The 26,253-nt window shown below is 56.5% G+C and overlaps 2 protein-coding genes across 12 annotated transcripts in view; both read right to left on the reverse strand.

Moving 5' to 3' along the window:
- Positions 1-884: 884 nt before the first annotated feature.
- Positions 885-11,424, reverse strand: GRM2 (glutamate metabotropic receptor 2). The gene is made up of 6 exons (XM_070493524.1): positions 11,320-11,424; positions 9,056-9,636; positions 5,729-6,566; positions 3,863-4,938; positions 1,680-1,860; positions 885-1,446 (listed from the first exon to the last, which is right to left on the reverse strand). The coding sequence occupies exons 2-6, from the start codon at positions 9,503-9,505 to the stop codon at positions 1,373-1,375; spliced, it is 2,619 nt and encodes an 872-aa protein (XP_070349625.1). The 5' UTR covers positions 9,506-9,636; positions 11,320-11,424; the 3' UTR covers positions 885-1,372.
- Positions 11,425-14,238: 2,814 nt separating this feature from the next.
- Positions 14,239-26,253, reverse strand: part of LOC106830746 (RAD54 like 2) — a 159,053-nt gene continuing 147,038 nt past the window's right edge. For 5 of the 11 annotated variants that reach the window (XM_070493518.1, XM_014840550.3, XM_044755001.2 and 2 more), the window contains 2 exons: positions 18,328-18,496; positions 14,239-14,838 (listed from right to left, as the gene is read on the reverse strand). In XM_070493518.1, the coding sequence (XP_070349619.1) occupies positions 14,546-14,838; positions 18,328-18,496 (462 nt within the window). In that variant the 3' untranslated portion in view covers positions 14,239-14,545. Of the gene's footprint in view, positions 16,371-18,327; positions 18,497-26,253 lie in introns of all 11 variants that reach the window. The other 6 variants (XM_014840549.3, XM_070493520.1, XM_070493522.1 and 3 more) reach the window with 2 other exon arrangements.

A 26,253-nucleotide genomic window follows, 5' to 3' on the forward strand; every position in this document is an offset into this window, starting at 1 on the left:
GATGCAAATGAGTTCACTTAAAAATAACAAATGTCCCTGGCCTGCCTGTCTCCCAACCCAGGACCTTGTCTCTCTGAGATAGGCAGTCTAGGGGTTCCCCTGAAGCTTCCAGGTTCTTATGCTCCTGTTTGGGTTCAGTGCCCACTGCCCCCTAGGCCACTGGAGGGCAGCAGATGCCTGGCTGAGCTGAGTGGCTGCGACCGTGTCTCTGCACCCTCTCCTGGTAAGACCCAGACGGCAAATGCAGGGCATGTTCAAGGGGCGCTGGGCTTCACAACACAGTCATGGGCCAGAGCTCCTCCAGGGACTGGAGAAAAGCCCCCTTCTCCCACCTTCACCAAGCCAGACAGCAGCTGACCTCTCCAACTGCCCAGCCTCTGCCCTGCCTCCTTCATTTTCTCCCTCCTCACGAGCTCTTTCTGGCTTAGTATGTGCCACGTGAACAGGCGAAGTTTGGCCCTGTGCCTCATCTTGGTTCCCTCCATACCAAATGCTCAGACTGGTTCTGTGCTGACCAAGGCTCCTCCAAGTGCCAGGCATGCTAGCTATGGAAAAGCCCACAGTTCTCAGGGGTCACAGTCAGCTGCCCCATTTTCCACACCATCCAGGTCCTCCTTGGACTGCCAGATGAGCTTGTATCCATTTAAACCTCCTGCCCTCACCCCAGTAGTGCCTTGGCCAGTCTGCAGTGGCTCCTTTTAAGAAAGGATGGCTTATTCATTTTCTGTCTCCCATCAGGCAGGGCTGGGTCTGTCTTGGTGGTTGCCAGGTCCTAGCAGGAGGCACAGAGCAGAGTCAACAAATACTGGCAAAATCAAGTTTGGGAGACTGTGGCAGGCATGAGGGGCCTCCCTGGATCAAGAGCAAGGAATGATTTTTTTTTTAATAAAGACACTTTATTTACAGATAATACAAAATAAACCACAGGACAAACTACTGCGCAGGGGGAGGAATGGCCCCCACAACAATCCCCCTCTCATCCCACAATAACTTATATAAAAAATTAAAAAGGTCCTAGGAGGAGGGAGGGGCAGGACTGGAAGCACCTTTGCTGATTGGGGGTTGGGGCCTGAAGTCCTCAGCCACTCTGTTCCAGGGCAGAGTGGACCCTGGCTTGCTCCCTTCCGAGTCCTGGGCCTGGCAAGGAAGGGACACGCTGCAAGAGCAGTTGGCAGCTGTTGCGGAGGCTCCTGGGCCAAGGACGCTGACTTCTGACTCTGAAGGGTTGGAGCAAGACGGTAGGTAAGTGGCTCTGAGGGTGGGAAAAGGGTTGGTGTTATTGCAGTGTTCCAGCCAACTTCCTCCTGGCCCTGGATGTGGGTCTGCAATGGGTTCCAGGGAGCAGCCAAGTCAGGGCAGGAGTGTGGGGTCCTCAAAGCGATGATGTTGTTGAGTCCACCACCTCACGGCCATTGCAAACAGTGGGGACAAACTGGGAGCCAGACCCTATGGAAAGGAAACCAGAGGTTGGGGCCAATGCCGAGGTCCTCCATGGAGGGCAGGCAACAGGGGAAACAAGCTCTCATCCACTCTGCCATTCCTGTCCGGCCTCATCTAGGAAGCAGTCTGCCCCTAGTCAAGGAATCTCAGCAACCAGGAGTGGCCCCCATGCTGAGGAGCTGAGGCAGGGAGAGGGGGCAGGGCACAGGCGGAAAGGGGTGCTTATGGTATATGCTGACCTTGGCCAAGGCTGGAGCTGGCCCTGGCGGCGGTGCTGCCAAAGCGGCTGGTGGGCGCACGGTGGCTAACCACATTCTTCTGTGGCTGGAAGAGGATGATGTGCAGCTTGGGTGCGAAGAGACAGCCAAGGACCACAGAGCCGCTGAGGCTGACTGACACACACATGGTAGTGGTCTGCACCTGCGATGGGTGAGGTCAAGGATGAGTCTGGCCCAAAGGCCTGACACCCTGCCTGAGCTGCAGGGTAGGAAATGGGGTAAGCATCCAACACTGGGCCTTGGTCCATTTGCCAAGCCCCAAAGAATTTCTAGGATGGTTGGGCACAGTCCCAGCGTCAGCCCCAGTGGACCATCCTTCCAGGGAGACCAAAATTGCAGCTGTGGGGGTTGATCATGCAGGAGTGCATGTATGCATGGGAATGTGTGTGTGTGTGGAGAGGTGCGGGTATGGAGTACATGCACGTAAATGAGTGTATATCTGTGTGGGTGTGGGTACATAGGGGTGGTGAGTGTGTGCAAGTGTACGTGAGTGTAGATGCATGTGTATGGATGTGTGTGTAGGTGGGAAGATCTGCGTGTGTACCAGGCATGCTGGTGTGTGTGCACGTGTGTGTGCATGTGGGGATACATGTATGTGTGTATCTGCATGCATATACACGCAGGTAAGTGTGTGCACATGGATGCTTGTATGGGTCTGTGTGTGTGTCCCAACCGAGTGCTTAGCTGCCTATGATTGGCATGCAAATGCAAATAATATGCAAATGCAGGCTGAATCAGAGCAGAGTCCCTCCCCAGCCCCGGCCTCCACTACCAAGCAGGTGGCCCAGCAGGTGCAAGAGCAGCCAAGCCCAGCCGTCCCTGACCCCCAGCACTGCACACCATACCTCTGTCCTGGGGGAAAGGGCCTTTGCAGGGGCTCTTGTCTCGATTTTCCTGCTCCTTTAATTGTTAAGATTGTCAGTTCAGACCCTGCTCTACACTCCCAAGCTGAGTGAACATAGGCAAGCGATTGAACCTCCCTGAGTCTCCGTTTCTTCATCTGTAAAATGGGGAGAGCCATGGAGTTTACTCCAGAGTCATGAGGATTCACCAAGATGATCCTCTCCTCGTTCAGAACTCAGCTCATCTGTCACCTCCTCAGAGAGGTCTTCTCTGACCACTCCATCTGAAGCAGCCACTGCCCCTTGAAGCTGAGGAGACCCATTGAGACACTCAGCGCCAGTTGGAACTTTGCTTGGAAGCCACCAACTAGGGTACAGTTTTCACCTGCTTTAACCTTCTTCAACCTTACACCCCAGATCTCCTGCCCCTCTTTGTTCCATCTTTCCTGCCTTCCCTGGTTTCATCTCTCAATGTCAGAGTTGCATGGCTTCAGTGGGCACCACACCATACTGCAGAGCTCTGCATCAGAGCGTGGTACCCTCTGGAGCTGTGTGGCTCAATAGCTCTGCCACATTCACATTCCAGCTTTCCACCTTCACTTCTACCTGCCTTTCCACCATTTATGCCTTCTCTCCTCAGCATGGGAGGCCAATGCATACCCTCTGCTCTAATCAGCCTCGTATTGGCTGCCCTCCCCAGTCTCCTCCACCCTACCTATTCAAATCTGCCTCTTCTGCAGAGCCCAGTTCAAGGACTCCTCTTCCAAGAAGCCCTTCCTGATTCTCTACACATATACACACACATGCACACGCCCCACCACCACCATCACCGCATACACATCTCCCTCTTCTGCACTCTCACTGGGGCCTTTTGTCAACCTAAATGAGTCAGCAGCATTTCCTGACTTAGCTCTTTGGTCCGTCACCCAGCTAGCCCAGTAGCTTCCCCAGAGCAGAGGCCAGTCCCCTTCTGCAGCCAACCCCTCAGTGGAGCAGGGCAGAGGCTCTGCTCATTTGGACTTATTTTGGCACCCTCATCTCCTCCCAGGTTAGGGGATGACATGTGAGTCCTGAAATTTCTTCTCAGCTCTAATTCCTCCACCTCTCTGGCTATTTCCCCAGGTCCCACTCAGCTTTCCCATCTTCCCCTGGGGTCCAGTCCCAACTGGGCCACTACAAGCTGTGTGCCCCTGGGTGAGCATTTAACCGGTTGGAGTCTCAGAGTTATCAGAAGATTAAATGAGATACCAGAAACAGAAGGTCCAGTGTCCCACCCTCCAACCTCTATAGCAGGTGGCTCACCCGGTAGTCACTGGAGGTGACATAGAAGATGGGCAGGAAGGCCAGCCAGATGATGCAGGTGGTGTACATGGTGAAGCCGATGAACTTGGCCTCATTGAAGTTCTCAGGGCATTTGCGGGTCTTGAAGGCGTACAGCGTGCAGAGCGCGATGAGGAGCACGTTGTAGGCCAGTGAGCCCAGCATGCTTGCATCGCGATGGTTGCAGCGCAATGTCACCACCTCCCGCCGCTCAGGGGCTGTCTCCTTGCCTGTGCCTGGTGCCTCCACCACCAGCCAGGTGGCCACGATGAGCAGCTGGCCCGAGATAAGTGCCAGGCAGATGGCCACCTGCGACGCGGGACTGATGAAGCGTGGCCGCTGGGCTCCCTCCCGGGCCCCACCGAAGATGCGTGCAATGCGGTTGGTCTTGGTGAGCAGGGCTGAGTAGCAGACTGAGAAGGCGGTGCCCAAACCGAGGCGCCGTAAGGTGCACACCACTGTGGATGGCTTGGCAATAAAGATGAAGGTCATGCAGTAGCAGAGGAAGACGCCACCCAACAGGATGTAGCAGAGCTCCCGGCCTGAGGCCTTGACCACTGGTGTGGCATTGTGCCGCACAAAGACACCCAGCACAAAAAGGGTGGCCAGGGCGCCTAGGCAGGCGATGGTGACAGGTCCCACGGCCCAGGCATCGCCCCAACGGATATACTCCTGGGGCAGCTCAAAGCAGCCAGTCAGGCTGGCATTGGGCCAGTAGCCCAGGCCACAGTCAGCACAGGTGAACTCATCCAGCCGGTACTCGTAGGGCTGGCAGGGGATGCAGAGCCAGCAGCAGACCTCCCCTGGCTGCACGCTCTTCACCTCATTCTGGAGGCAGGGCTCACTGCAGCGAGAGGCGGGCAGGGGGCCAGCTGAAGGCGAGGCCCATGGGATGAGGCTAGTGTCCAGGGTCAGGCCTTCCGCCCAGTAGCCCACCTTCTGGTAGCGATAGTGCCCACTGCCTGCCCGCAGATAGGTGAAGATGTTATAGCGACCAATGCCATCACCAAAGCGGTCGAAGCGGACTTCACTGTGGGTGTCAGCTGGGCGGAAGGGGGCTGGGGTGGGGATGGAAGGAAGAGAGGGTAGGATTGGTGGGTCATCCTGATGTGACCTCAACCTTCACCCTAACATGGAACCCAAACCAAGAACTGGGGCCACTCCTCATCCTTCTGATCCTCACCTAACACTAAAGCCGGCCTTATCCCCAACCATTTTCCTAAATGACAGGCTACAACAAACTTCAACCCTAAACCCCAAATAGAACCCCAACCTTAAATCCAAGGCATCTCCACAAACCTAAAGACCACACCATGTGCTTCCTGAAGCACAGTGATGATTCTGAGGCATTCATTTTTCTTAAAGCTGGAACTTTTATTAAAGTAACTTTTGCTTTGAAGAGACTGTGGCCACCTCGAGTGGAAAAAAGAGATTAGCAATAGAAATTTTCCCGGAAAATTGTCATCCTGATGTTCGCTCTCAACCCACCCTTATTCTTATTCTCACTGATGTTCTGCTGCCTGAGCACTGGCTTGAGGACCCCTGGTTCCTACTCCCTGCATAATAAAGAGACAGGAAAGAGAGAACAAGGCTCAGGCAGGAACCAGACACCCTCAAAGTGCAGGACCAGGCCAGAGTCTACTCTCTGGAAGGGTCTCAGAAAGTGGAACCTCAGTCCTGGCTCCAGTTGGAGTCCTCTCTGCCTGGCCATCCTTGTCCTGGCTCTGACACCAGTCCCCTTACTTGCTGTAGGCTATGTTTTCTTAGCCAAGTCATGGAACCTGAGGGCCTGCTCCCTCTCACCCTCCGAAGGCCAGCAGCCTGGTGGACACTGGCCAGCACCATTACCATCGAACTTGACATTGAGCACGAAGTCCTTGTAGAGACGGCGCCCGTTGACAGGTTGCATTGCGTCACAGAGGCGGGTGGTGTTGGGGCAGAGGGCTCGGTGCATGTTGTGCAGTGCATGGGCCATGGCATATACTGCATTAACCACAAACATGATCTTGGACTCTTGCTCAAAGGGCACGGCCTGAAGCGAGTGGGCTGCACAGTCTCGTTGCCGGAAGCTGCAGCGGAACCTCTGCTCCCAGAACTCACGGAACCAGGGGTTCCGGCTGTTGTTCCAGGGGTCCAGGCTCCGGAAGTAGGAGGCAAAGTCACTGATGGGATAGGAGGCCAGCTCGATGGTGATGGCACCCTCAGCAGCCCCCTCACTGCCTGCCACCACGCTCTCCAGGGCCCCCCAGCCATCACTGGCCACCCAGGTGAAGCTGGCATTGAGGCGCTGGGTGGCAGCAAGGAGCTCGCGGGCATCCTCGGAACGGGTGAACAGGACGGCCACGCGGGCACTGGGCTTCTGCAGCAGGGCTCGCACCACACCCTCGAAAGCCGCACGGTTCATGGCGCGGCCCACCTTCTCTGAGGTGGCCACGCAGATGTTGCGGGCGCGGGCCTCTAGCTCAAAGGCTTCAATGCCTGTTTCACCATAGTCACCCTCAGATGCTACGGTGGACACATAGGTCCAGTTAAAGAAGCGGAGAATCTCGGCCATGGCCTTGGCTTGGAAGAAGTCAGGGGGCACTGTGCGGGCAAAGTAGTCATAGCGGGTCTTGTCACTCAGCTTGGCACTGGTGGAGGCATAGCTGATCTGTGGAATCTGAAATAGCCGCAGGAGATTGGCCACCTGGGGGAGGGGTAGAAAGGGCAAAGATCAGACACCAAGTCAAACACTTGTGTCCCCCACAGCTATCTGACATTGGAATCCAGCGTCCACATGGTCAGCCCTGAGGTCTCTGTCTCCCAAAAGACCTATATCCTATCTTGATGTGTCTTCCTCTTGGGGGCAGGGAGCTTTCTACCCCTTTCCAAGGACTGGGAGAGAGAAGACCCAGGGCTGAGGCACCAGGGCCTGAGCCACACCTGAACTCCTCTGCTGTGCCTGTCAGACACATGGGAGTAGGAGAAGTAGGGAGCCAAGAGCAGACCCAAGTCCTAGGGTGGAGCAAGGTTGGCACTTAGCTGCATAGGGGAGAGGGAGGCACTAGACGGCATCTGGGATGCTCAGGGCTCTTAAGCTCTCTACCTGTTTGGGGCGGGAACCCTTTCCCAGAGTCAATCCTATGGAATAATGGAAAAAGAAGGAAAAGGCTCCCGCAGGAAGGAAGACTCAGATCTGAGGGCACCCACAGCCCTGAGAGCCCAAGGGTTGGTCTCTGTTGGATGCCTGAGCCTGAAATAAACAAGGCTTCCTGCTTACCACTGGCTGCCTGGTAGCCCATCTCCCATCCTTAGGTCCCGGGGCCTGTCCCCAAGAGTAGGGTCCAGCCAAGGACCCGGTGGGATGGTGAGTAGGTGAGAGCAGGGCATGGTCCAGGCTCCACAGGAGGTCGCTAGGTCCTGTATTTTCAACTGAGACATGGGCTCTTATGCAGACAGTCTCAATGCCCTCTTCTCCCCTACCTTCAACTCTGTGTCCCTAGGCAAGTTAGCAAACCCTCTTGAGCCTCAGTTTCTCATTCCTGCCTTACAAGGCTGCTGAGAAGATAAAAATGATGATGCGCGAGAGACCACAGTACCTGGCATATGGAAGCTGAAAGGAATTTGGGCAAGAGAGAAGGGACAGAAATGAGACAGAATCATTAACAGGCAGGTGTAGCCTAAGGATTAAGGGCTGGGCCTTGTTTTGACCCAGACAAGGAAAAGGCAGACCGACCTTGAGGTGTAGGCCCTGCTATAAGAGGCAGGCAACTTGGGGTGAAAGGGAGGTAACTGGGCTCCTAGAGATGAATGCATGAGGCCCTGAAGAGAATTGTGGAGAGCGGGTTGCTGGAGAGCACCCTAGAGGCCCCTAAAGACATCATCAAGTGGGAGGCTGCCCGCTCATCCCTGCCCCCAGCCAGGGCTGCAGATGTGGGTGCAGGCACAGCCACACCTATCCAAGCCACTACTGGCCACCTCCAGTTGCTGGGACTAGCAGGACTAATAATTCACTCCCCGCAGTAGGGGGATGAGCAGGCCTCCCCGACTCCAGGCCAGAAGCTGACTCCATGGTTCAGATTCCTGCTTCATTTCTCCTGAACAAACATTTCAGGTCAGGGGTCCTGGCACTGCCTCTGATGGCAATGCCCTCAGCCAGCCTCCTGATGGAAGCTGAGGCCCCAGTCAAAGCCCTCCTGGCAACCCCCAACCCTGATCCCAGTTCTGGACTCATCTTCTAGCAGCCTATGCTGGGCACCAGGCTGGTAAGTGTCTAGGTGAGAGGTGGGGCCCAGTCAGGTAGCAGGAGGATCCTATCTGGGCTAAAGGAGCCAGGCATGCCCAGGGACATCAGCTGGGCCAGTATCCTCTTGCTGACCCATTGTGGGAGAACAGGAGAAGGGAGGGCCTGGTTTCCTTACCTTCCCACCCCTTCAAATCTTGCAGCCCCTGGAGACCCTAGGGGACCCTCCCATACGCATTCTGCTTCTCTTCCTCCTGAGTCCTCCACCCCTGTTTCTCTTCTCTGGGGTGCTCCTATTTTCCACCCCTTTCCAATCCATGGAGAAATGATCTGACAGACCTGGAGGCCCTTGGCCAAAAGCCCTAGGTTCACATCTCCACTTTGCAGGTGCCTTGACTTGTGGCCTGCCTCTCTCCAAGTCTCAGTTTCCTCATCTATAAAATGGGTTAACAATAATAGCTGCTAATTTTGATTATGCCCTTACGAGTTGTGAGGCCCCTGATATATGCTTTTCATGTATTACCATTAAATTTCCACACAACCCTAGAAGTAGCAAGTGTTGGAGTCCTTTTAAGGAGGAAACTGAAGCACAGAAGAGAGAAATAGTGCCCAGAGTCATACAGTAACTAAGGGAGCCTGGATTCAAACCTGGAGTTCTGGCTCAAGAGGCCTGGCTATTAAGCTTCTCAGAGCTGTTTAACATCAGGTGTGTGTGTGGTGTGTGTGCCTGTGTGTCTGTGTTGGAAGTGGGATGCTTTCCTTGCACAGTCTCTAAAAGTTGACCCCCATTATGTGACAGGGGCACTGTCTTAGTCTTCTGTAAAAAGCTACTCAAAGGAAGCTTCTAATTTCTCTTGCAATGCATGGCATCCCAGAGACCCTGCTCTGTGGGAATTCCAGGTCCCCACCTCCAGCCTCCCTCCACAGCCCCCATTTGGGCAGCTCCCATGTACCTGGATGGAGACGTCACTGTAGGAGCCGCCAATGACACCAGTGATGGCCGTAGGAGCATCACCATGGGTGGCATAAGAGCCATCGGGGCAGATGTGGCGTGAACCATCGGCGCCACGGCTGAGCGAGGCACGCACGAAGTCAAGTGCCTGCTCCAGCGCGTGTGTGTCCTTGGAGCAGCTGTCGAGTATGTGCGCACCCAGGCGCACGCCTGGCAGCAGGCGGGGGTCGCTGTTGATGCGGTCCAGTGCAAAAAGCATGGCCTCCAAGCGCTGGATGCCACGATGCTCATTGACAGGACCACACTCCTCTGCTGAGCCCCCCTTCTGGTGTACCGGGAACAGCCCACCCAGCACCAGGTCCCCATCCAGGGTCAGCACCTTCTTGGCCGGGCCCTCAGCCACAGCGCCCCACAGCAGCAGCAGTGCCAGGAGGGCAAGCAGTGATCCCATGGCCCCAGAGGGGATGGATGGGCCCAGCAGATGCCTTCAGCAGATGAGGTAGAAGCAGCAAAGGCAAAGAGAGGAGGAAACAGGGACCAGGAAAGGACAGACAGGAAGAGAGATGAGAAGGGACCCAGCTCCTGCAGAGAGAGACAGACAAACAAACGGACAGGGAGAAGTGGAACTGAGAGCAGCTACCCCTCCTGATTCTACCTCCCCCAAACCCCTTTCCCAGGGACTCAGGATTCAGGAGAGGTGGTGTCACTAACTAGGCTGAGAAGCTCTTGGAACACTCCTTTGGCCTGTCTCTCAGCCCTGCCCTGCTCTGGGTCTGGAGATGGGCCCTGTGCCCATCCCAAACTCAGCAGAGAGAGAGGGAGGCAGAGAGTAGAGGCCCAGACAGAAGTCAGCAGAACGCAGCCAACATCTATCCCACTGTGAATCAGAGTGTCCAAGACACTGAACAAACCTCCCAGAACCCCAAGGTCAACAGCCTTGCAGCAGAGGCCAGGTCAGAGTTACAAACTTGGGGGTCCAGTCTCCATCTTGAGCCTTGGATTTCCAGAAAGGGGCCATTGCTGGCTTAGAACCCACCAGGGAAGAGGGAAGGAAGAGTCTCTAAAGCGTAGCCTCCAACCCCAAGGGAGACTGGAGCCCAAGTGAGCTCCCAAGGTTCCCAGCCTCTGGTTCTTAAAAAGCCATCCCCAGACACCCCCTGACTGAGGAAGTAATAGAGACTCTAGGCCCTGGGAGTTAGACAGCAAGGTGGATAGGCTGGCCCCAGGGAGGGACACCAAAGCGGCCACGGGTCCTAAGTCAACAGGGAAAGTAGCTGTGAGTGTATGTGTGTGTCAGGGGTGGGGGGAAGTTCATCTGATCAAAATCTCAAAATAATGCTCAAGGTGAGACTTTTGGACATCTTAGCTCTACATAGAATGCTATTTAAGAATTTTTGCCTCTGTTTTCTCTTCAGCTCAGAACCAAGCAGAGAAAATCACCATCTCCAATCTCCTCCTCCTAAGCCTCAAGGCCCTGTCCACCCCCTCCCTGGCCCTCAGAGACCACTCCCTCCCTCTTCCACTCTGCACCCCATCATTTGTGCCCAGCTGCCCTCCCAGATACCCACTCCACACAGGCTCTCACAATCATGCAGACTTGGGCAGGCTAGGAGAGAAAAACCAAGCCTGAAGAAGGGGAGCAACTAGTTCAAGGACCCCATGTCCTGGCCACAGAGACTGGGGCTCTTCACTTTGTCCCCTCAGCTCCCTAGGGTTAATCTCCCTCTGGGGCCAAGGCAGGGGGATTGGGATCCTCCGGGTATCCTGAAAGAAGCAGCTCAACCAGGCAAACAGGAGAGGCAAGCATGAAGACCAACACAGATGCGGATGGGGACTCAGATGGGGGCTGAGGCCCACAGTGGTCAAGACCACGAACCTCCCACAGGGGCGGCCAGGACCAAAGCTGGGACAGACACAGAACCCCAGAGGCAAGCAGCCCGGGAGCCTGGGCCACAAAATCCAGGCAGGGAGAGATTGAGCCCGAGAGGGTGAGACAAAGACAGAGGCACAGACAGAAAGACGGACCAAAGGACAGAGGAGCAGGAGGAAAGAGGGAGAGCGATGCAGGGCTTGCGTTCTCTGGGGAAGAAAGGCGGGACTCCTGGAGCTGTATTCCCCTTTCCCCGAGCTCCTGGCGAGCGCTGTCTGGACGCCCCGGCCCGTCCCTGCCCAGGCGCCCCACAACTCGAGGGCCCGTGGGACTCGGGACGTGGGGTCAGGAACGATAAGGTCGGCGGTAGCCGCCGCACCACGGGCTTACCCTACCTGGCGCGCCCGGCTCTGGCGCGGAGAGAAACGGAGAAGAGCCGGGGGCGCGGGGATCCAGCTCCCGCTCGCTCGCTTCGCTCAGCGGCTCTGCGCTCTCTGCCCGCCCGCTCGCCCCGCTGCTTTCAATCGCGGCCTGCCCCGCCCCCGGCCCCGGCCCGCCCCCAGCCCCTCCTCCGTTCCTCCCCACTCCCGATCTTCCTTTCCCAGCCGGGCCTCCTCCTCTCTCCAGACTCCACCGCTCCTCGCCCTGCGCCTCCGGCTCCGGTTCTTCGCAGGGCCGCTGGCCTGGAGCTGTCCGCCGCGTGGTGCTGAATCCTCCGACACTCCCGCTCTGAGCCGGAGCAGGAGCCTGAGGGAGCCCCCTCCACCCCGCGGTCTGACTGCGTTCCAGAGAGCAGCCGCTAGCATGGGGCACAGGGCTTGGAAGGTCACTGAGCCCCGGGAGGTGCGCACAGTGCTATGGATTCCCACCTATGAGAGAGGCGGCGCTGGCCCTAGGGTCACAGGGTGCCACTGGGGGATAGGTAAGGGGGCACGTGGGAGATAGGTGGACTGCTTAGCCTGCTGCGACAAGTCTGTCCCTTTATTCACATCCACTCTCCCTACCCATGGACTGCAGTTCAGTCCACAAGCCAGGTCTGGGGCGGGGTCATGTGTCTTTGGCCCCATGCAAGAGTTGGGGCCTGAGTCACCAGGAAGAAGAGACTGGGGGGGGGGGGGCGGTCAGAGGAGGATGGGACCTCCTCTTCCTTCCTTCAGATGACCTGTATATCTGCTACCTTCTTCCACGCACACCCAGTCCTGACCTCCCCCACTCCTGCCCTCCAGTAATCCCCACTCTCACATGCAAAGGATATTTATGGTAAAGAGATATCAACCCGGGGTGGGGGGCTGCAGGGTCAGGGACTAGGGTCAATCCTGAGGGACATGCTGGGGCTGGCAGAGGGAGCTGGGAGAGGAGGGGGCTGGGGAAGAGGCTCCTGAAACTGACTGCTGCGTAGGAGGGAGCAGGAGCTGGAGTCCAAGCAGAGGGAGGACAGCTCTGAGAAGATGCTCTTGACTCTTCTTCCCTCCTGCAGCAATGGGGAAGGACGCCTCTGGGTAGGGAGTGGTAGATAAACTGTAGCAGCAGACTGTGGTGAAGGATTTGAGGAGGGGGCCTACACCCAGCTTTAGCCCCACAGCCTGTCAGCCTGTGCTATCTTCTCCCAGCATGCACAGACACTAACAAGTGCTAAGGAGCATGGCATCCCTACGTACGTCCCCCTGGTGCTGCCCGTTCTTCCCCAGGTATCAGGAGAGGCAAAGCCAGCTCAGACACATGCTAATGAACACATGCCAAGCCCAAGACCCTTTGGTACACACAGCTACATGTGCATGTGACAGCTGGGGGAGGTGTCACCGAGGAAGAACAGGCTTTTTCCTTGGACACAGAAACCCGATAACCCACTGCTCTGGAAAGAGAATAGCTGTGAAACAGACAAACACATCAAACTCAAAAAAACAAACTCCATCACTAACGGGAGGCAATGCGGCAGCAGAATGAGGGTTCACAGCTGTCAGACAAGGCTGGAGAGACAGACATGCTGTCTTCCAGCTCTGGCTGCTCTCACTCTCTCACTGCCTCTGAGCAACTGTTCCCTGGAGCAGGTGAGTGATGGACTGAGGCCCTGGAGTAGAGGGGTTGACAGCAGCAGGGTGCTGAGGAGAGAAGAGATGCCCAGCAATCCCAGCCCATTCACCAAGGCAGCCTCACAGAAGAAACTGGGCTTTAAACAAAGTCAGCCCGAGAGGCCCATTATGTGGCCAGTAGCAGGTGGGCTGCACAGTCCCACTGCAGCACACGGACACGCAGGTACACACCCAGCTATGCAGCCACCACTCCCAGCTGTGCACACAAAGACATATGGCCAGCTTTACCCATAGAACTGTACATGTGGACATGGCCACACACATAGCAATACATGTAAACAACCACACACACAGCCGTGCACACTCAAACAGTCATAATACATAGCTTTACATGTAGACACACACACAGAGCTGTACAAATGGACACACAGTCACATACATATAGCTGTACACATGGACATGTCCACACATAAAGAGCTGTACTCATGGTCACACGGCTGCACAGACCTATAGCTTTACATATGGACACAAGGAAAAACACATAGCTTTACACATGAACACACAATCACGCTCACCCAGCTGTGACACATAGCCACACACAGATAGTTGTATATGGACAAAGATCCCAGCTTTCCAGCCTCACATCCCAATAATACAAGCTCATAAAGTTAGACACATAAAGTACAGCAACATGTGCACATAGCCACATAGCCATCCACACAAATACAGCCATGACCAACCACAATCACATCCTGATGTCCACATGGGCATAGTCTCACCCAGGACCACTACCAGCAGACCATCCATGGTTACACTGAACCAAAGGCATGTGCATGTGCGCACACAGACACACATACAGGCACACAAGCACTGGCAAGCACAGCAGAGACGTCCTCACCTGCTGGGCAGATAGCAGCATGAGCACAGGCACACTCGAGCCTCAGATACAAAGGCATCCCTTGGAGGCAGACAAAGGCAGGCTGTGAGCTCCCCACTCCTGAGCCCTGGAGGGCACCCCATGCTCAGCTGTCACACCCTTTGCCTTGCTCTGCCCGCTCTCATGCAGCCTGAGGGAGTCCCTGGAGCTGCTGCAATGGAGGGGCAGCTGTCAATTGAGGCCACAGAGCAGGGAGGGCAGGGCCTCAAATACACCCTTCCTCCCCCAACCCGAGGATACCTAGCCACATTCCCTCCTCTCCTTGGGCTTGGGGTGATCCTGCCCACTCCACGCCTATCTGCACAGGGCTCCCCAAGGTGGAACAAACAAACAAATGCACAGCCCAAATCCAGGTGAAACAACAAAATCATTTGCTTTATTCTGGGTCCTGGAAGCTCCAATGTAAATCTGAAAAAAATGTAATAGGGGTGGCAGCCCAGGGGGCTGGGTGCAGAAAACAGTCCTTGGCTCCTTTGGCCCTGGGAGCTGAACCGGCAATGAGGAGAAGGCTTGGCTAGAGGCCCAGGGCCGTGGAAGTCAGATCTCCCTGAGATCCCTGGCTCCAGCCTGGGCATGGGAGGTGAAGGAGAAAGAGGGCTGGAGAATCTGCTCAGTTCCTTAGTAAGCACACCACACAAGGGTGTGGGCCTTGGGTTACTCCTCACCCTTCTCAGGGGTACTAGGCTCCCAGGGCCACTTGGCAGTCCCCAGGGGCTCGGCCTCAGGGCTCAGCCTTGGCTCCCCCGGGGGTCCGTCACCCTCCATGTCCAGCTCCTCAAAGGACGAGCCGCTGGCACCCGACTCGCTATAGCTGTGCTCACTGCGGGTGTCACCGTCGTCCCAGCCACGGCTGCTCACCCCAGGGGAGAGTGTGGCAGCGGAAGTCTCTCGGCTGCCAGGACCCACCTCCAGGCTTACAGAACTTGTGTCACTCATCGTGTCAGCTCCTGGGCCAGGAAGAGGGAGCACAGGTTAGCTAAGACCCCTGCCCCCTCCTTCTGGGAGAAGACAGAAGCTCCACCACCATCCGATCAATTCAGCATACACAGTGTGCTCATGAATAATAAAGCTGCCCCTGGCTCAGGAGGCTCATTCCAGCTGCCCTCTGCCCCTGGCTCAGGAGGCTCATTCCAGCTGCCCTCTGCCCTCTGCCCTGATTGGGGCTGCACTGACAGGGCAGAGGGAGAGAGCGGGGAGGGAAGGAAGGAGGGTAGCCTGCTGTGCATTCCTCTCCTTACCCCGAATTAGCCTCAGCTCCCTGCACTCCCACAAAGCCTGCTGCCCACCAACCCCCTCCCCCGCCAACAGTCCATTAAGGACCACTCAGCCCAGAGGTGAGGAGCTGAGGGAAGAACAAAGAGACTCAAGTAGTGTCCCCTCCTCCACTGCCCATTTCAGGCTTGGAGAGAGGTTTGTACAAGGCCAGCTACAGAACATTGCCCATAAGGCATGAGGATGGAAAAAATGGACCAGGAGGCCTACTCTCCTGCCCGCCTCCCCCCATGCAGGGCTCCCCAAGGAACATCCATATCCAGGAAGTCAGCTGGCCCTTGCTTCTGGCTGAGCCCTGATCTGAGGAGGAGGCTGGGGCAGGAGTGGGTTGGAGAAGTCCTGAGAAATGCTCAACCAGTTGCACAGGAGGAGGGTGCTGGGACGAAGCATCTTGGAGGCTTTCTTACCCTGTGCCTGGGTCACCCCAGAGGAGCCCTTACCCTGCCCAACCAATGGTGGTTCCTGAGCCACAAAGTAGCAGAGGGGACCATGAGAGCACTCTGCTGGCAGCTGGAGAGCCCTGAGATGGTCCTGAGCTGGGCTGAGAGTCCAGATCCCTCCCAGCCTGCTCCTTCGACCCCCAACATGTCCACCAGACAAGCAGCCCCCTCATCTCCCCTATTCAGGAGCAACTCCTCAATTCATCTCCCCAGATCAGAGGCACTGACAGCAGTTGAGGGGTGACAATGAGGGGCAAAGAGCTCAGGCCCACTGTGTAGGAATCCAGACTGAGAGAAGGCTGATATGCCTCTCTTCCTGTGTGAGACAGAGGGGGGCAGCTGTTGAATATCACAGAAGGTGAAGGGTGGGCCAGCTTCCCCAAATCCTGTCTCCATGGTGATAGAGTCCTGAGCCAGGCGCAGCTGGGGACTGCTTGGCATTTGGACTTGGCCTGGAACTTTTACTGAGCCTCAGCTGGAGCCTACGGCAGGGGTGGAGGGATTTGGGGTCTGCCCCCTGGATCCCCTTGGCCCCAAGAAGATGTCCTCTGGGTCCTACTGGCAGAGGTATGTTGAGCTCTGGAAGTGCCAGGCTGTTGACCCAGGGCTCTCTTCTCGCTGGGGCTCCAGTCATGGCTCCCAGGGTGGAGGCATTCAAGGAGAGGCCGAGCCATGCCCTGAGTAATACGTAGTTCCCTCTGATCCTGGGGCAGGACTCCAGCCCCTCATTTGCTCCTTAAATGATCAGTGCCCCAGGAGCTGCAGGCCTGAAAGGAACATAGCAAGGGGATAGTTTTTCCCTGGCCTCCTTTAACTGTCATGTTCTACCCACCCACCCATCACTGGCTCTCTTGGGACTCAGCTGTGGGAATCTGCCTGCTTGCTTCCTCCCTCTCCCAGCTCCTGGGCTAGGAGTGATCAGAGGAAGGAGCCCAGGGGTGCCCCTTCAGGCCAGGGCCCACCAGGCTGGGATGGGGACAGCCCCTAGGGACATGTGGACACTTTCTGGCAAAGGAGTCCAAAGCAGGGAAGTGGCATCCCTCCAGCCCCACCAAGGTCTGCATAGGAGGAAGTCCCAGAGTCCTGGGCCTGAGTCCCAGGGCAGAAGAGGACAAGCAAGGCAGGGCAGCACCTAAATCCCAGGACTGCTGGGGCAGGGAATGAAGCTGCCACCATCACCCCAGTCCCTCCCTCCTCCACTGCCCACAGCCAGTGCAAAGAGATCAAATATTCATCGCCTCTCTGGAGCTAAATAATACATCAATGTAATAACAGGCACAAGGCAGCTAATCATCCCCTTTCACCTCCCAGCCCAAGAGGGGCCTCAGCGGGGAGGCAGGCAGGGTCAGGCCAAGCCTTGGGTAGACAGGCGCCCACCACACACTGCCACACAAGTGACATGCACCTGGCAGGCAGACACCCGGAGTCCACCCTGGGTGTCAGAGCAGACCCTGTCAGAGGTGGGCAGACCCCTCCGCCCAACAGGGACTGGGCAGGCAGGCTGCTGGGAAGGACAGGCCAAAGAGCTGGGGGCGTGGGAGCTTCAGCTGCAGCCAGCTGTAGTGGATGCCAAGCAGTCCTTCAACACCTCTGGCAGGCAGTGTTTGGGAGGGAAGTTGGGTGGGTGGTCCATGGAGGGGGACGCAGGCAGCAGAGAGAGGTTGAAGGAAGGTCACAGCATTTCCCATTCCTGCCCAGGGGACTGCCTGGGCCTGCTGACCTTGTGCCACGTCCTGTACCCACAGTACAGGCGCTGAAGAGTGTCTGCCGGGCACTACCAGGCGGGTGGGAACAGTGCTCCATGGAGGTAATTAAGTGGCAGATGAAGTTAACTGTGTTAGACATGGCCCCTAGGGAGTGGAGACTGCCTCCCAGTACCCCCCTGCCCCTGCCAACACATGCTTCTCTAGCGTGACCTTGACTGTTGAAGACTGGATGGACAGAGGGAGCTTCCTAAAGGAGGTGAAGAGGGACAGCCGCTTTCCTCCCAGCCCTGTACCACTCCCACAGGTCATGGACTTCCAGAGTCACACAAGGCTTCACCAGCAGGGCCAAGGGTTGGACCCCTTTGGACTACTTGGGATGTTACCAGAAGGCCCCCTCATCCTTGGGGACAGCCTAGGGTCACAAGAGGTCATGGCAGGGGGGTGGGCTCAGAGCAGGCAAGCAACTGGCCTGGCCCTGGGGTATGAAAGCTGCACTGGTGGAAGGGCCCTAATCTGGCTCCCCTCTGCAAGCTCCCTGGTTGCTCTCTGGCAGGGCAAAAGCAGCTGGTTCTGGGCAGGGCCCCATACTGGAAAACATCTTGTTCCCTCTTTACCTTCCAGATCCAGTGCCAATCTTATTTCCTGATGAGCCCAACCCAAGTGACACCTTTCCTGTGAAGCCTCAGCCCCCTCCCACGAGCACGTGGAAGCTGTCTGTGATCTGTGTTTCCAAGGGTACTCCTGTTGCATCTGAGGGGGATCTGGACATGGTCTTTGTATCTGTATTGCCAGGGGTAATATGCGTGAATCTACATCTACATGGATTCACACGTCTGGAATAGGCATCTGCATGTGGGGCCTGGGGTAGGCAGGTCTCCTTCCTCCATCTCTGCCAAGCTTAGCCTGGACACCCACAGTGCCAACTCAGCCAGGGAGAAGCCTCCTCAACCATACCCAGCAAGTCCAGAGAGAAGGACTCCAGGCAGGGCCCCACCCTGATTCTCCCATCCCTACATACCTGTGCCATCCATCTGGGCATCACTGGCCTCCGCAGGCATCCGGCTTTTCCGCTCTGTCTCCTTCATCTCAGGCACATAGAAGTCTCCCTGCCGTGCCAGTGGGCACATGAAATAGATCTGGTCTTGCTGGTAGATCTCCAGTCGAGGGTGGGCACACAGCTTCCGTTCCTTGTCAGAGTGGCAAAAGGTAGAACGAGCCCTATAGGGCCTCTGACCCACTTGTCCCTGAGTGGTCCCAGGAACTGTCTATTGTTTATTCCCTTCCTGGGGGCTGGCTTTGCCTCCTACCCCAATCTCCCTCAAGGAGGGAGGCACACATAGAGCACCCTAAGGGAAGGGCCCCACATTCTAGGTGGCAGTGGTCTGAGGACTCAGAAGTCCTTGGGACAACACCCTAGGACAGGTACTAAAAGAACCCAGGAGCCTGGCATTGCTAATCCTATGTGTATGTCTGGGACCAAAAGGCTGTTCCAGAAAGCCCTGGTCTCATGCAACCATGAAGCTTAGCACCCTGGACTACTCGAGGACAGGGACCCCATGAACTATGGCCCCAGGCACCCAAGCCAAGGCAAGGTCTGATCTGCCAGACTTTCCATCCCAGGATCCCCTGATTGTGACTTCCTCTGCACCCCAAACAACGCTGACTGACCCATAGATATCAGGAGAGGTCAGTGCCCCTGACCCTGCCCTTGCAGACATGTTACTGAAGAAGCCTGGACAGGGGCTCCAGGCCAGCTAAATCCCTCTTCCACTATCATCCCCCTGCTAATTCAGGTCTACACCAACCTCTAAGACTATCAGATGTGGTTGGTTCCCATCCCTTCTCGCACCTGGGCCCATAGTTTCAGCCAAGGGGGAGGAGGCAGACCCTAGACTGGAAGGGCAAGCAGGACAAGCAGGTCTAACACTGGACATTATCCCAACTCCCCAGTGGGCTGAAGTACCAGCTTATGGGACCCCAAGTTCTGAGACAGACACTCCATTCCCCTCAGCCTGGACACAGAACCCAAAGCTCCCCATCCCCCAATGTGTGTGGAAGAGGGCACAGAAATATGCCAGAGCTGTGCTGAGGCAGGCAGGAACAATCAGAAAGGGGTCAAGAGCATCTTGCTCCCGAGCCCATCCCCCTTGCTTGTGATGGAGTGCAATTACCCACTAAGATGACTGTGAGGCCCCTGCCCTGTCACTGCTCACCCGCCAACCTTCACAACATGGCTATTTATAGCACCCGCCCGGCTCTCACCACGAGCTCTGAAATGAGCCTTCCACTCATCGGTAATGAGAGACTTATCGCCTGGTGGGGAGAAGTCACTCCAGGACTCTACTTGTCTGCCTGCCTGGCCAACCTTAGAGTTCAGGAACCCCCTCCAATTAAACCAAGTGAAAAGGGGTAAAAATGAACCCTTCAGGGAAAGAGAGAAGGAGGGGTAAGCCTGAAAGGTTTATCCAGCCAGGGCCCTCAGCAGCCGGCTGGAGGCAGGGTGCATCTAGGAGGCCACGTTGGGGGTGGATGGCCCGGCCCAAGGTCTAGCTGCCAGCTCAGCCTCTGACTCCATGAGTGACCCAGGGAAGGCCTTTCATCCTAAGTCTCTGTGTGCTCAAATGCAGAGTGGGACACCCTAGCCCTGACACCTCCAGGGTCATGAAGGAAAGTTATTATTTTTTAATAGTTTGAGTCCAATCTTTTTTGCCAACCTGGGTGATCTTTGGGGCATCTCATGAGGCCCTGCCTCCAGCTCCTCCTATCTTGGAAGAAACCAATGGCTGCCTCTGCTTCTCCATCTGCCCACACACTCACCCCAACCTTGGTGCTCAAGAGGAGTCCAACGTCAGGAAGCAGGAGCCACCAGGTTCTGGGGCTCCTCTAACGCCAGCACTTGTAGGCAGGCATCTGCCAAACTTGAGCTCCACTCAGTGAATTGGGCCAGGTCACTAGGACCAGGGTCAGGGAGGCTCCCTGAAGAAGGTCCAGGTCCTACCCTGGCAGCTAAATGGAAGAAAAGGGCCCCGAAACCCAATCGGGCATGGCCTTCACCAGCATCCCCACGCTCTGGGCATTCAAAAGGTCCACAAAGGGAAGCCACTGAGCGGCCATCAGCTACCTGGAGGCCCATCTCTCAAGAGCTGTAGAGAACTGGCTTTTGGGGATGCTCCCAGGCACCAGAGAGCCTGTGCCTACCCAGAAATTCCAAGGACAATGGGGCCCTACCCCAACCCTGTCAACACTCAGGCCACACACCTAGCTTCCCTTCTAGAAGTAACAGGGATGATAACAGCAATAGTGCTTTCCACCCTCTGCTCTAAGCCGGGCATCAGGGTGGGCAGCACCAGGCAGGCACCCTTGCCACCTGCTCTGCCAGCCCCCTCACTGGCAGGCGGGAGGCAGCTCTGCGGCTGCTCTGCGCATCTGCCTCCTCCAGAGAGCCCGGCTCTGAAGTTGCCTGGCTGTGGACAGCCCCGTTGCCATGGAAACTACATCCTCCATCCTTGCCGTCGCCTTCATCTCAAAGCCATCGGGGAGAACAGAGGAACAGAGGAGACAGAAGAGGGAGAGAAAACTGTGGCCTGGCTACACAGCCCTTCCTTCTCTGCCCAGTCCTCCCTCCTCACACTATCCCACACGGGGAGCGCCAGCTGCCCAAGCCTGTCCCCCAAGCCCCTGGAGGGGCAGCTTCATACCAGAGCCCAGCCGGGTCCTACCCCCGCCACCTGGGGGCCCCTGGCCCTCCCTGTTGAAGGGAAGCACAGAGCTAATTAAAATCACATTGATGGCTCAGCCCCAAATCATTTTAACACATGCTGGGTCCTGTCAAAATTCAGACTCAGGGGCAGAGGAGAAGGGGCAGGAAGAAGGCAAAGGCATGAACTTCCAATCCAGGCCCATAGGCAGGGGAGGGGCTTATAGTTGTCCCTGCAGCCTCTCCTGGGAGACCCCTCTCCAAGCTCTTCCCACTGAGCTATGAATCTAGTGGGGGCTGGGGATAGAGGGTGAGGGGCAGGACTAGCCATATGCCCTGTCCCTAAGAGATCAGGCAGAGAGGACAAGCCCTTTCCCTCCCAGCCAGGTGCAGCCTCTGAGGGAAGCGAGGGTAGCCAGGGGCCAGCTCTCAGGTCCTTGCTCCACAGCAGGAGCTGCAGACTGGGCAACATGTTGATGAGCTGGTAAATATTGGAAAATCATTGGAGGAAGGCAAGGCCAGCTGCCTCTTCCTCAGCTAGCCCCAGGGAGCCCTTGGAGAGCACATTGCCAAGGGCCAAGGACACCAGGTCAATGCCATGCTGGGCTGGTACTGCTAGGGAAAGGGGCCTGCGTGAGCCTGGAGGCCTCCCAGACCTGGGCACACCCTCTCCCACAGCCCAGACAGTGAGAAGCTTCTGAAAGCAGCACCAGGACAGAGAATCTGCTCTGGCACTGAAGCCACAGGCTATCTGATGAGGCCACAACCCAGAGCAACTAACTCCCACACACAGACTCAAGGGGACCACAAGGCCCCTCTCCAAGGTGGGAGAGATGCAGACATCTACAACCCTCCCCACCTAACAGGGAGAAGTCAGCTAATCATGCCAAGGTGCCACCAGGAACTGCTAGAAACTGGATTCAGGAATTCTAGTCCCTCTGACACACCCCTAAGTCTTCCCTCCCACCTAGGCCTTCCAGAAGCAGACACAAGAGGGGACTTGGGACACCATCTATAATGCAGAGATTTCCAGGAGACCTTAGTCGCTAGCACTTCCTCCACCACCACTCCATGCTGGCGGACAAAGGAAGGAGCAGCACACACAAGGCTGCCATCGTGCCACTGCCTCAGATACCTTGAGGACACAACCCCACACTACCCTCCACACATCAGGTTGAGCTCACCTCCTGGGTGAGGGGCAAGCATTTGGCCCAAACACAGCTCAGAGTTCCTGAAAAGGGGCTAGATTGACATGCTGGGCCAAGGTTTCCCCATAGGACCCACAGTGCCTCTCCTTACTGAATATTTTTACTGAATTAGGGGAGGGGAGGAGGGAGGAAAGAGAGAGGACCTGAACTACCCTTGTTTGGTGTTCTGCTCTCAAAGCATCAACCTATGCCCTAGCTTCAGGTAGGGGTGGGCAGGGTGTGGGAAACAGAAGAGGTCAGGCCCAGATGGAGACTGAGAGTGGATCCCACTCCCAGGCTGCCCAGAGGCTGGGTTTGCTCAGAGCTAGGTGGCCTCAAATCCCTAAAAGGGCAAGGCAATGGGTATGGGTCAAGGCAATGGGTCACATATCTCCTACATGAGTTCTAGGCCCAGAAAGGGATGAGATCTGTTCTGTCCATGTTTACCCTATCACAGGCCCTTACCTCCTAGGATGAGGGGCACTTGTCCTGCCTGTCACCCTGAGCTGCCCAGTCTGATCCATCCCTCCATGCCAGGCCGGACAGCCAGGCAGCCACACAGCCAGCAAAGAGCTGTTGCATCCCACCCGAGGTGGTGGCTTCTCCTCACTGGGTGAAGTGAGGCATGCTCATTTTTAATTACACAGACACCAACGTGCACCCGCCTGCACACAGCAGTCCCTGCAAGCGGGGGCTCAGACCCTAGAGGCCCCTTAGGCAGCTGGTCTGCATTGCAAGTGCAAAGTGATGGGGGAGGCGCAGCAGGGGCTGTGGCTGGCATGTGGCACATTGTTATTATTTTGCCCAGGAAACTTCTGTCAAACTCCCTCCCCCTGGCTCCCTCTCATCCCCACTGGGCCTCCCAACAGCCTCTGGCCCAGAACCTAAACCTGACTGTGGGGTGGGAGGTGACAGCAGGAGACAGCTCTGGGGGCCTTGCAGTGCGAGGAGGGAGAGCCTGCAGAATGGTTGGTGAGCACCCTCCCCCCTCACAGCAGGAGGGCCCGAAGCTCTAAAAATGATAGGCAAAGGAGACAAGAAATGAGGTGAGACTTGCCAGGGAGGGGAGAGAAGGAACAGGAAGTGGTAGAGAGAACTTCAAGCAGGAGCCCAGAGCCTTGGTCTAGCTATTGACAAACGGGTGGCTTCTATTCTCTGGGTCTCAATTTCCCCAACTGTAAAATAAAGAGATTGGAATCGATGATCTCAGAAGAAGTGAGGAGTTGGAAAAGATAAATAGAAACACCATCACTTAAATTAAGACAATTATATACTTGAAAAACCCAAAAAGAATCAATGGAGAAACTGCCACAAACATGAAGGTCACAAATGAACAAAAAGCACAGCCCATGTCTCTGTGCCTAGTCAGCCAGTTGGCAAACATAATGGAAGCAAGAGATAAAGGCCCTCCTCGGGCTGGGGCTAACCCAGGGCTGATCTGGGAGCCCCCCTGAATGGCAGTGGAGGGGATGGCAGAGGAGCCAGGTCTGGGCAGGAACTTGGGGAAGACTGCAGAAAGGAGAATGTGTGAGAGAGAGTAGGGCAGTGAGGCGGGGCACTGTGCCTGGACCCCAGCCTGCTGTGCCTCCTGCTGCCATTGCCTGAAGACTTTTCATTTTCACCTCACAGCCGACAGCTTGCCACGCAATTTACACCTCTGCTCATATTCCTGTGCACCCAGGCCCTGGCTTCCTGGGTGGCCCATGGTGGGGGCGGGGGGGGGGGGTAGTGGCACTTGGCAGCAATGGAGACCAGGGTGGGCTGGGGCATTGAGGAGCAAGAGAGGGTGATTTCTTCTAAGCAGGCACAGGGGACACAGGACCTTAAGAACCCTAGTACCTGGGTGGACTGGGAAGCCCCTGACTCTACAGCCCTGCCCAGCCTTTCCTTCCCCAGGGCCCAGATAAGCCAATATCCAACCTCAGCTCAGCCCTGCTCTGGCCTTCCTGTGCCCTTGTGGAGCAAAACCAGTGGGGTGGGGAGTGTAGGACTGAGTGTCCCATAGGGAGCTGGAGGGTCAGTCCTCAGATCCCACCACTCTCCCTTCCAAATCAAGGAGGGGAGCCACGGCCTCCCAGATGCTGCTGCTACCATGGCAGGCTCCACAATCCACCCCCCTCCAAGATCCAGCCACTCTTTGCAGGATCTGTGCAGTCAAGGACCTTGAGCCCCGACCGGCTCAAAAGCTGAAGAAAATGTTGCTGATTGATTACCCAGCAGCAGGAAGGCTGCTCATTGCAGATGGAGCCATGAAGCCAAGCACCTGGGAGCCAGAGGAATCAGGAAGTGCCAGAGGGGAAGGACAGGTGGGCAGGTGAGGATGGAGAGAAGAAGAGGGAAAGGAGAGAAGGTAGGGGAGGAGAAGGCCCTGAATTTGTCATCTCCGACCGGCACCTCTGTCCTCTGCTCGCCCCTCAGGGAAGCCCTTGCCTCTGGAGCCTTAGGCTTCCTGTCTTTAACTCTGTCAAAGGGCAGAGTTTTTCAGCTCTGGAGGGCAAGCCCCCTCCTCAGAATCTCTCTCCCTTCCTCGTTCCCAGAATCTCAAGCTTTCTGGAGAAGAGCAACAGAATTCTTCCTTGGTAAGTCCCATCTGCCTGGGGAAGAAGGCTCCCTCTGGATTGGTGATGGCCCAAACCCCACAGCACTATCCAGACAAGCCTCAGCCCCCAGGGTCCTGCAGGGCTGCCAAGCTACCATATTCAAGCTAGTATTTAGAGAGTGGTGGCTCCCACGCCCGCCTCAGCAAAGGCTGGCTTTGTGCTTTGAGTCCTGGGCTAGAGGAGTGAGGATAGGTGAAGCCAGAGAGGCTGAGGAACAGGTTCCAGGGCCTAGGCCAGCGGAGGGGAAAGGGCGGGCCTCCTGTGGGTCCCCCACACTTCAACATCCAGGGGAAGCTCCCTAAGGGGAGTCACGGAAGCCAAGCCCTGGCATGGCGTGGCGGGGGGGGGGGGGGGGGGGGTGGTCTCCTTTTGGCTTGGGGGTATTTGGGACTGGAGAGTCACTGCTATTCTCAGTTAACTCGTTACCCTCATTCAGAGTTCAGCTGTGGCCCTCAGCTCTTCCTCCCCACCTCTCCATGTTTAAAAGCCCAGCCTGGATGCTGTCACCCATCTGCTCACATACCATCAGTGGCTCCCTAGAGCCTGCAAGAAGCAACCTTATCTCTTGGGCCCAAACCCTTGCTCCCCACCTGCACTCCAGCCACAATGGATACACAAGCCATGCCCAGGTGAGTGCCTCTGCCTGACCTGCCTTCCCACTTAGAGAACACTACCCATCCTTCAAGGCTCAGCCTAAATGCCACAACCCCCAAGTCTTCTTTGTCTTTCCCCGTGAATCCATCCCTCCCCTCCCGACCTTACTCCTGTTAGGCATGGCTAAGCCCTGGGGCTGGGGAAAATGGGGAAGAAAAGAGTTATGGGGGCTTGTCACTTAGCCCCAGGTCCTGGTGCCGCTGAGACTGCCCTCCTCTCTGAGCTGGGGCAGGCCAATTAGCAGGTGGCAGCATTGGCAGATGAGCTGGCCCTGGAGCCCCAGTGAGGGAAGCCTAGGAACGGAGCTGTCTCCACCTGAGTGAGGGTGAGGATATGAGGCCCAATAAGGCACCTGCAGCAGCTGCCAAGGCCTCTCTTAACAAGTGCCTGCTGGGCAATGGGCAGCTGGGCTCTTCCTGGCCTTTGCTTCTTGCTCCCCTAGCAGTCTCCCAGACTGGCAGCCTCAGCCCCCGATTCTGCCTACTAGGGCTGGGGACAGAGGGTCAAGTGCTTGTTGGGCCAGAGTGCTGCCATCACAGGCCCACCCTGGGCACCATCCCAAGTGTATCCCAAGTTCATGACAAGTCCTCAGCCTCTTAGGCCCAGCCCCACTAACAGACAGAGCAGAGTGGCAAAAGGCATGTAGCTACCAGAATGATCCTCAGCCCAGGGAACCCAGTCTGGACTCAGCCACTGCTTCATCCCTTGACCCTGGGTAATCTCCCCTTCCCAGGCCTCAGTGTCCCCTTTTGTAAAATCATAGGGATGCTGGCTTTGATTAGGACCCTATGACTGCCTCCTAGCTG

The sequence above is a fragment of the Equus asinus genome, chromosome 21, assembly GCF_041296235.1.
Source record: "Equus asinus isolate D_3611 breed Donkey chromosome 21, EquAss-T2T_v2, whole genome shotgun sequence".
In the NCBI taxonomy this organism is placed as follows: domain Eukaryota; kingdom Metazoa; phylum Chordata; class Mammalia; order Perissodactyla; family Equidae; genus Equus; species Equus asinus.

What these genes read in the sequence shown, in the direction of transcription:
- GRM2 (XM_070493524.1), bottom strand. Translation starts at nt 9,505, where the DNA reads ATGGGATCACTGCTTGCCCTCCTGGCACTGCTGCTGCTGTGGGGCGCT. An exon ending in TCACCTCCAGTGACTACCGG is followed by an intron (nt 1,861 to 3,862) that starts GTGAGCCACCTG and finishes CACCCATCGCAG; the next exon opens with GTGCAGACCACTACCATGTG. An exon ending in CAGCTCCAGCCTTGGCCAAG is followed by an intron (nt 1,447 to 1,679) that starts GTCAGCATATAC and finishes TCCTTTCCATAG; the next exon opens with GGTCTGGCTCCCAGTTTGTC.